Source organism: Sminthopsis crassicaudata, chromosome 1, assembly GCF_048593235.1.
Source record: "Sminthopsis crassicaudata isolate SCR6 chromosome 1, ASM4859323v1, whole genome shotgun sequence".
NCBI lineage: Eukaryota > Metazoa > Chordata > Mammalia > Dasyuromorphia > Dasyuridae > Sminthopsis > Sminthopsis crassicaudata.
Genome location: NC_133617.1, coordinates 218970950 through 218981963, shown reverse-complemented (window position 1 = coordinate 218981963; position 11014 = coordinate 218970950). Strand labels below are relative to the sequence as shown.

Below are 11014 nucleotides of genomic sequence, written 5' to 3'. Positions count from 1 at the left end.
TACTGTCAAGCCCAAATGCCTTGCCAGGGATTCCACAGAAGGTCACTTCCTATGATCTCAAAAGGTTGGGGGGGAGGGAGGAACAACACTGTGATAAGTTGTTCATTTTTTTTTTTTTTTGGACAAATTTTCAAAGGTATTGAATACTAAGGACATGGAAAGAAAATTAATTTTTTAAAAAATAAACAAGTTTAATTGAAAATACATAAAAAGTGATAATTTGTTGGATTTATCAATTGATATGGTAAATTGTTTCACATACAGCTTTTTATAAGCACTTTGAAATACTCCTGACAGTCATTCTAATAGAAGGCCTTAGAATTTTACAGTTCTGACCATTTTATAAAAAATCTGTAGATCTAGAAAAATTATGGATGACCTTCAGCATGAAAGTCTCCAACAGTATGGCTTTTTGCAGAATGGGCTTGATGTTAAGATCTAAATGAATATTTATAGGCAAGTTAAAATTGAACTAATTCAGTCTTGATGCTTTGTCTCTAAAAAAGGGACAGTTTAAGAGATTTAGTATGCTATTCCAAGTTCTGCTGAAACTGATAAATCAACAAATAAGTTCTTAACAAGAAGCATTAATAAACTGGACTATTTCAGAGTTTCATTTAGAAAATTTCCCATGTGCACCAGAAACTTTATCAACATTTCATATTATAAAAGAAGAAAAGCTAGGATGCTAATGTCAAGCATTGTTTCTAATAAGATCATCCATCCAGAGTTAAGTTTACTAAAAATATATTTTCTTAAAGTAAACAAATCTATATTCAAAAAAGGACATTGTATATATTTTATTTTTTGTTTCAAAGAAGCCTTATTTACACAATACATTCACATTTTTATTATCTTACAGCTCCCTGTAGAAAACCTTTTGATTAAAACACAACAAATGATCTGAATTTTTAAAAAATATTACATCAAATTAGAATGTTTTCCTCATTAGGTGTTCAATTCGTTTCACAGTCTATCTGCCTTACGCAGGTATAAGGGGAACCACTGAAGGATAATGAGAATGAATTAAGGGTGGGTAGGTTTGTGAGGGGAAAAAACTGACTTCTCTCAAGTACTGCAAAGTTATATAAATTAATTATACTTGACATGTTTAGGCACATGTTTCATAGGTATAAGAGACTAGAGCTTGGCACAGTCCAAGAATCTTTCTTATCAACTCTATTGAAATCTTTATTTAATGATTTCTCCTCTGCTAGTCCTTTGGTGTGAACAAGAAGTCATACCATTCCCCACTGACAATGACTTCTGAGGCCTAGAGATAAAGTGCCTGCCTTATACACAGCTTTCTTTTGTGTTATCAACCTTTGGGTAAGTAGTAGGTTAAGACCAACTTAATAAAATGCTTCAGCACTGGATTTCATTGATCTGACAAAGCCAAAGTTGAAGTACTGTGCAAACTGATAACACAACAAAAATTAAATTAAAATGGCATCACTCCTTTGATCTGTTTTATTGTCTTGTCATCTGGTGGTTCCTCTTTTTCCTTCTCCTTTTCACGATCTTTGTTCCAATCTTTAAGTCCTTCTGGAAGAGAAGTGTCCTCATCCAAGCTTCCAGTGCCCTCTACAAAATCTTCATAGGTAGATTTTTCGGCAAAGGGTCTGGGACCCAAAAGTTCAACCATATCAGACTTATCTAATACTTCTTTTTCTAATAGTCGAAGAGCAACCTAAAACAGGAAAAATTTCTATTAAACACATACACTAGGAAAACACAATATAAGATTGTTCCAGATCACTTAATAATAAATGCTCAGATTGAAAACTTTAAAGCTGGTTTGTTTCAGACTATTATAATCTTACAAGGACTAATTAGTTACCAATTCTATAATTGGCAAGTAACACGGTGTTTTACACAAGATGTATTGAACACAATCTCTGTCCCTGAGAGCTTACAAGCTAATTCATATGAGTTATCCAAGTACATATGAGTTATCCAAGATACTTGTCAACCAGTAAACATTTATTAAGTGTCACTAAATGCTAGGCATAGTACTAGGTCTTGGGGATATAGACAAAATAAAAAAGTACCTCTCTCCAAGGAGCTTACATTCTATCTGGTAAGACAATATATAGGTAAATATGTACAAAAAAAAATTTTTTAGGTGATAACAGCTGGGGAAAAGATTTCACGAAGAACATAATACTTCAACTAAACTTTGGAGGGGAAGAGGGGGAGAAGAGATTCTAAGTAGAAATGAGGAGAGTACACAGAGATGAGAACAACCAATGTAAAGGCACAAACAGAATCTTATGGGTAAGGAACAGAAAGAAGGCTACTGATAGGATTATAGGATACAAGAAGGGAAGGAATAAGAATGAAATGCTAGGGTGGGGCCAATCTATGGAGTTTTTAAAGCCAGAATGTGTATTTTCTCCTAAAGGCAATAAGTATAAGATGGAGTTTAGTGAGTATAAATGACATGGTCAGACTTGTACTTTAGGAAATCATCTTGGCAAGTGTATTGAGGATGCTTTGAAAGAAGAAAAATGATTAGGAAGATATAAAGTAGAGATAATGAGACCCTAAAAAGGGATTGTAGCTTGGTGGGTAGATATAAGGGAACAGATGAGTAATATTATAGAGGAAGATAAGATTTGGCAACTGATGGGTTACATGGGATGAGGCTGACTGAAATATAACATCAAAGGTTGCAAACATATATTGGAAGACTGGAATACCAGTGAAACCTTTGACATATATATATATATATATATGAAACACAAGTATAAAATGTATAGCTATACCTTTGTTGATCTAACAAAGACAAATATTCAGTTTATTACTTTAATTTTTGGTAAAATTTTTCAGAAGTATTAATTCATTAAATACCTACCTTCTCCACTTCAGCTTTTTTCTCTGTAAGAAGAGATACTGTTCGTTTATGAGCATCATTAATAAGTATCCGTACTTCATCATCTATCAGTCTTGCAGTAGCTTCACTATATGGTTTCTCCAACACCATGTCTCCCTGTCGTGGAAGGTCAAAGGAAATCTGTCCCACTTTTTCATTCATACCAAACTGAACAATCTAAAAGAGAAGAAGAAACATCTTAATGACTTGCATCTTAATGCTTATACTTTTGAAACCAGCAAAGATGATCAAACAGGAAAAAGCAGAACAGTCTAGCTCTTTCCCACAGCTACTCCAATCAAGATCTATCAAAAACACTAGATTGAACTGTGATCAAGAAACATAAGGAAAAAATCACCCTGGATCATTTTTCTAGCTGGGATTGAAATAGGGAGACAATTCAGCAGGCATTAAAGACAGGATCTAGCCATAAGGATGCTATTCAAAGTCTTCCAAACTGTAAAACAAAATGAAGAATGTAGCTAGCAATATACTGAGACAAGATGTGATCACAAATTATGCTGTTTAGGGAGAAGGAAAAGGATCCAACTAGAAATCAGATTGTTCTAATCGCACAGCCAATTCACAGAACTAATATAGATTTAGGAGGGAGTCTATGCCTAGAAATGGTCTGCTTATAGTTATATATTAGGCCAAGGAATCATCATAGACCTGAGGATGTGTATTAGGCAGGAATAGAAACAGAAGCCAGCAGTGGCTATGTGCTTCTGAACCTGGCCTCTAGAATAGGATCTTAGAATCCATTCGTAGTTTTGATCTGAAGCCTACAGCTGAGTAAGTAGAGTAGGGAATTCACACTTGTGTTGTTTTGAAACAGATAACTGACATAGCTAATGTCAGCAGCAATTTTAGATCAAAAACACAAATTTGTCTGGAGTATAATCTAAGTTACCTAGCAGTTTTTTCTTTTCCTTCTTTACACTTATCAGGCCACAAGTTTTGATTTTTTAAGTGTAATCACTCTCTTTTCTGAAATACATTTTGACCCAAAGATTATAAATGTCAATTTCATATACAATCTAAGGAGAGAAACCCCATTTCAAACACCTACTTGCGCATATGCACTCTGAGTTACTTTCCTCAAGTCATCTTGAGCTCCAGTTGTAATTCTTCCAAAAAAGATTTCTTCTGACACACGTCCTCCTAAAGTCATACACATCCTATCCAAAAGCTGTTCTTTGGTGTAAAGGTATTGCTCTTTGGGTAAATATTGAGCATAACCCAAACCTTTTCCACGTGGGATAATGGATACCTTTGGAAGGAAGAAAGAGATATGTTAAATACTCTACAATATGCTAAATTTAACAAAACATTCCCCTATAGATGAACAAATTTCAAAGTCTCCTCTCTTCATGGGAAAAATAAAAATAAAAATAAACCCATATAAGAACCAATATATACTCAAATGACTGACAACTTTTAACAGTCATGAGTTTTCTTTTGGATTCACTCCCTATTAGTGCCACTTAATGGTTTTTATTCTTGTTTTATTTGATAACACAATATGAACCATTTTACTATGTGCCAATGACTAAACACACTTCAGGTATGCAGTGATTCCTTTTGGCTATCTCCCTGAAAGCTCATCAAAAATTATGCAAACCTCATTTAACTAGTAAAGCTTGAAATTTTATATATCATAGGATCCACTGCACATTCTTATGAAAGAAAATGGGGGAAATAGAGCTGTTCTGGCAGTCTACTTGGAAATGTCATACATACTTCAATATTTCTATTGTTTGTTTTCTTACTAATGTGATTATTCCCTCCAAGAAAAAGATCACAATTTAGCTTTCCCATTTTTATTCCGCACTTCTGATTCTCTTGTAAATCTGAAAGCAGGAGTATTCCTCCAGATCTCTTAATATTATAAGAATACCAATGTTGCTTGCCAGCTGTTAATGAATATGGGAGAGGGTAGTGGAGAGGAGGTTCATATATGTTCCTACAATTTTGGACTGAAATGCTTAAATTCCTTAAACCAGTCTCTTATAGATAAGGTCACATACTGCTGTGACTGTGACATACTGTTCTGGAGAACAATGAAAAAAGAAAAATAGAAATGGAACAAGTTTTTCTTTCTCTTTGCCCTTTTAATTTCTTTATGTATCCTAGAATCAATTCCTCTAGTCTATTTGGATTTTGTTCTCAATTCTCATGTAAGGAATTTGTTTGTATAAATAATGAACATTAGGGGGCAGCCAGGTGGCGCAGTGGATAGAGCACCAGCCTTGAATTCAGGAGGACCTGAGTTCAAATCTGATTTCAGATGCTTAACACTTCCTAGCTGTGTGACCCTGGGCAAGTCACTTAACCCCAGCCTCAGGGGAAACACACACACACACACACACACACACACACACATATAAATAAATAATGAACATTATGAAAAACTAAGTACTATTTTTAAAATCTGTAATACCATCATATAATAAAATCTTAATTAACTAAAATGTTTTGGTAATGGCTGAGGTTAATTAAACTTTACTAGGATTTAAAAGAAAGCCCTGTTTTGCATTCAAAAATCTTTAAAAAGAAAAATGCAAATTAAAGTAACTCTAAGATTCTATCTTATAGACATTAGGTTGACAAAGTTAAGAAAAAGGGAAAATGACAAATACTTGAGGGACTGTGGCAAAACAAAACATTAATGACAGTAAAACTGCAAACTAATACAACTACTCTAGAAAGTAACTTAGAATTATGCCCCCCCCCATCTACTAAACCGCACATATCTTTGGATTATCGTTACAAAGAGATTAAAGAAAAAGGAAATGAATCTATGTGCACAAAAGTATTTATAATGTTTCTTTTTGTATTGGGAAAAAAAAAAGGAAATCAAGAGGATGCCTATAAATTAGAGGAAGAGTGAACAAATGATATATGAATGTAAGAATCCTAAGGAATGATGAAGAGGATGGTTTCAGAAAAACTTGGTTAAACATATATGAACATCATGATGTATAGTGAAGTATTTATGGCCAGAAGAACAATTTACATAATAAAAATATTGTAAAGACAAAGAAGTTTGAAAGATATTAACTGATAAAATGATCAAATACAATTCCTAATAATCCAGACCAAAACATGCTAACTACATCCCGACAGAGAAATAGTGAATTTAGCATGTAAAAGGAGATAAATATTTTTTAGACATGGCCAATGGAGGAATTTGTATCTGTTACAATTTGTTTTTCTTTCTTTTTCAATGGAGTTGGGAATAAGGTAAAAGGAAGAGAAAATAGATTTTTGTTCATTTAAATTAATTTCAAAACTTTTTATAAAATACATTTGTGGTTTCTTGACTTTGTAAATATGGTTTACAATCTTTCTTGGATGACGCAGAATCTTGACGTGTTTTGGGATCACAGTTTTTCATAATGATAATTGAACAGTATCATAAATATAAATGAAAAAATGGGTTATGTTGAATAGATACTAACTCAAGGATAACTGTCACTTGAATTAAATCCCTGATATCACTTTGTCTACCTCCCCACCCCTGCCTCATTTTTTCCTCAAAGTTTTAGAATAGAGCAGATTTTGGAGGTAGAAAGAGGGACTCTTATTAACTGAGGATTCCAATTAAATGAGTCCTGGATGTTTGTTTTCAGTACATATTTTAATGTATTCCACAATCTACACTATTCTACATATGTGTGAAGCAAGTCAAACTTCTTAGGTCATACCCTAGGAATGTAAATAACTTTTTCACATTATTTCCTAAAACACTTCTGGAAAACAGAACACACATTAATGTTCACTATTTGATCCTCTAATTTTCAATCATATTATATATCTTCAATCATTTTTCTCAAAAAGATGGTTGTAATGGATAACTAGGATCATAAAATCATAGATTGAGAGCTAGAAAGGGCCTTATAGGTTTTACATTTTTATCTTAACTCTACTGTGCTTCTTCTGAAAGAATTAACATATATATGAAATAATATCTATTTGCTAAGGTTTGCCTAAGTATGGAGTTAAAGATGCTACACAAGTGTTGCCAAAGGTCAAAATCTCTAATATTCCATCTTTATTCACAAAAAAAAACCTCTTACTTCTAAAGAATCCTGTTCAACTAATGATTTTTCAAGATTTAAACTGGAGTACTATCATTTACTAAATTAAACAAGCAACAGTGTATTAATTCTCAACACTAACCTCAAGTAGTAGAAAGTATTCTTATTTGAGATTTATCATGTGCAGATTATCATGTACCAACTTGTTCTTTTTAGCTCATTTCCCCTTCCACTAGTTGGAGACTAGACTCTTTAAATCTTATGAATGTTTTCTGATAGTAATGGAATACAGTACTATAAGAAATGATGAGCAGACTGATTTCAGAAAAACCTATTAGATTTATATGAAATGATGCAAAGAAAAGTGAGCAGAACCAGAACATTGTACACAGTAACAGCAATACTGTACAATGATCAACTATAAATGACTTAGCTATTCTCAGCAATGCAATGAGCCAATGATTCATGGTAGTCCAAAGGAATGAATGTGAAAAATGCTATTCACCTCCAGTCTGAATGCAGATGATAGTATACTATTTTTCACTCTCTATATTTTCCCCCCTTTGGGTTCATATCTTCTTTTACAACAAGAATAATAGAATAATATGTTTTACATGATTGAATATGTATAACCTATATTAAATTGATTACTGTCTCAAGGAGAAAGACAATAAGGAAAAGAGAAAATTTGGAACTGAAAATTTTAAAGAAAAATTAATCTTAAAAATCATTTTTACATGTAATTGGGGAAAAAATAAAATGCTATTTTTAAAAAAATGATTCTTTAACATATGAGAAGATATGCTTTTCCCACTTCCTTGCAGAAGTGCAAAGGTTCATAAGTATTACTCATCGTATATATTTTCAGATTTTTTTCAATCAATCAAAAAACATCTATTAAGCCCTTCTAGATGGCAGACAGATGGACAACTAACTAGATGATATAATGAATAGAGTGCTAGACCTGGAATCAGAAAAACCTGAGTTCAAATCTGGCATCAGATATTTACTAGCTATGTGACCCTGGGTCAGTCATTTAACCCTGTTTGCCTTGGTTTTTTCATCTGTAAAATGAGCTGGAGAAGGAAATGACAAACACTCCACTATCTTTGCCAGGAAAACCCAAATGGGATCACAGAGAGTCAGACACAACTGAAAAACTGAAGCACAATAAGCAATGCCAAGCATCATGCTAAACTCTAGAGAGAGGAGGGCAAACATGCAAACTAAAGAGCAAGTTATATACAGAATAAATAGGAAATAATGAATAGAAGGCAATGGAATTAAGAGAAGTTGGGGAAAGATTTCCTGTAGAAAGTGGAATTTTAGCTAGAACTTAAAGAAAACCATAGAAATCAGTAGTTTGGGTGGAAAAGAAAGAGCATGGAAGACAAGGAGGACAGCCAGAGAAAATTCTTGGTCCCAAGAAATGAAGTGTATTGTTCATGGAATAATCAGGAGAGCAGTATCACTGGATTTAAGAATACATACTGGACAAGTAGAAGGGGACTAGTTTTTTGTGATGTGTTGATAAGTTATGCTTATTTTTTATCTCTTATTTTTTGTTTTTGTCTTAAAAATATTTGTTATAAAGGAGCACTCTCAAAGTGGGCAGGGGGAAGAGATAAGAAAAGTTACTATAGGGAATCTATGGTAATATTTTTTAAAAGACACTAATTAAAAAGTTTTTTTCCTTTTTTTTTTTTTTTAAACAGTGGTTTTTTTATAGATAATTATTAATACCTATCCTGCCTATCTTAAAAGTTTATCATGATAATTAAATGAGAATGTATGTGAACATGCCTTCAAAATGATAAAAGCACTCCACAAATGTAAGTAGATTAATCTTCTCTTAAAAAAAAAAAAAAAACAAAACAAAACCTACCAACCTATTATTTCTGATTTACACACACACACACACACACACACACACACACACACACACACACACACACACACACACACACATTCTAGTCTCCAGGAAAATAAACATGAAATATAAAGGCAAGAAGACATCATTACCCTCTCACCCTTCAAAAACCCATTATATTTCCTCTATGGTCAACATAACCCTATTCTCCCTCAACTTTTTTTTTTTTTTTAAATTTTAATGTTTCCCCTGGTTTCTATTTCATAGCACTCCTGATCTTTAAATATTTTTTCTTCCCCTACTTCTATCATTAACATAATTTCTTGGTGCCCAATTCTACCAATTATTTTGTTTTCCCCTTTCTTTAGTTGCTATACTCTTACAATAATGTATTTTTTTAGTCTTTATTTACAAGGGAAAATAGGACATAAAAAATTAAGAAATAAACCACCAATCTAGGATAATTAGAAATATATAAAAAACAGCCCAGCCTCCAGCTAAGTGGTACCTAAATTTTCTAAGCTATAGTTTTCTGGGGCTAGTTTGAAATGCTTTTGCAAAAAAGTATCTGAAATGCTATCTCCTCATATTTTCTTCAAAGTATCCCTATCATTCTTCAAAACACATCTCAGGTGGCACCTCCTACACAAAATCTTTTGTGATCCTCCCAGGTGTTAGCAGCGTTTCCCTCTTGACATTATCTTATAGGTACTATGTATTTATTTGTAACTCTACAGGCTGTTATTTCCATAGCAGTTATTTTTCTAATGAAAGACTCAAGTATCTTACAATACCACAAGTGAAAGCAATCTTCTAATCTACAAAATCCTCAGGTGAATCAGAGATTCAGTCACCTATACGTAATCCCAGTATTGTGCTCAACAAATGAGAAATGCTCTCAATTGCCTTGTGGAGTTTTGAGAGGTCTATGTATATTATCACAGAATTGCTCACAAGCTTTCTAGTAACTCTTCTTCATACCTCCAATCAAAAGAAACAGAAAGATATGGTATTCCAAACAACCTTGAAAACAGACTATAAAGATATTTCCAGAAGAACATAAAGATGTATGTCATATTGCTTCATTAAATTTTCTCTATTTCCCCTAAATAAATAATTTTTAAACTATTTTCCAAACTGGATTTTATTTTTGTTTTAATACTATAATCTCTTTAGATAAAAACAATCTTATATTTTTATGCACTATTAAGTATAGAATTTTCCTTTAAAAACATTGTATAATTTAATGTAATGTTGATGAAAATTACTTTACCTTTAAAAGTGGATCTGCATGTTCCAGAAACCAGCCTGCAACTGCATGTCCTGCTTCGTGATATGCTACTGTCTTTTTTTCCTCTGGCTGTAAAACCTGAGTTTTTTTTTCCAAACCTAAAAAAAAAGAACAAAGAAAAGCCAACTATTTTAAAAAACGTTGGTATAAGATAATCATATACTCCAATAAATGTTATCTCAACATTGATGTAGGAACTTAGTTGCCTATGGCATTTCAAAAGTTCCAACCAAAAGTTCCTATGGCTTATAAAAGCTAAAAGTCACTTCAAAATACACTAAATTCCTGCAATAACACATTCTAAAACCAACAACACATACATACTCTTATTGTCCACAAAATATTTAGCAATTAAAATGAAATTTGATAAGTCTAAATCTAAAAAATAAATTAACTGCTGGCAGCCCCACCTATATTTCTAATCTACTTCTTCTAACATTCTTTAATCTTGTTAAATGGACCTGATAACTGATAGTCATATATACATTCACAGGATCACAGATCTAAAGCTAGAAAGGCTCTCAGAGAGAGTCCGACTTTCTTTTTATGGATGAAAAAAATCAGAAAGGCTCAGGAACTTGTCCAAAACCACATAGTATCTTAAGCAGATTTGAACATAAATCCTATAACTTCATAGTAGTGTTCTTTCTTCAAGTACCAGGCTGCTCTTGCACATGCAAAGACGCCCCTCGTGACTGGAATGCCTTCTCTCTCTCCTCATGTTCCACTCAGAGAATCCCAATCTTTCTTCAAAATACAGTTCAGGAAGCATTTTCCTACACATCGCTTTTCCTGATCCTGTGAGCAGTTTTTTTCTTTTGAAATTATTTTGTATTTTATTTATACAATAAAATTTTATGATAGAATGTAAGATCCTAGAGTCTGTTTAATGCCAATTCACAGAACAATTGCTTGCATATAGCAAGTACTTACTT

At 32.8% G+C, this 11014-nt stretch overlaps 1 protein-coding gene across 3 annotated transcripts in view; it reads right to left on the bottom strand.

The window, feature by feature from the left end:
• Positions 1-785: 785 nt before the first annotated feature.
• The window catches only part of AFG3L2 (AFG3 like matrix AAA peptidase subunit 2), a 53796-nt gene continuing 43567 nt past the window's right edge, over positions 786-11014 (bottom strand). For all 3 annotated transcript variants that reach the window (XM_074274741.1, XM_074274751.1, XM_074274732.1), the window contains 4 exons: positions 10062-10177; positions 3948-4148; positions 2858-3052; positions 786-1690 (listed from right to left, as the gene is read on the bottom strand). In XM_074274741.1, the coding sequence (XP_074130842.1) occupies positions 1442-1690; positions 2858-3052; positions 3948-4148; positions 10062-10177 (761 nt within the window). In that variant the 3' untranslated portion in view covers positions 786-1441. The remainder of the gene's footprint in view (positions 1691-2857; positions 3053-3947; positions 4149-10061; positions 10178-11014) is intronic.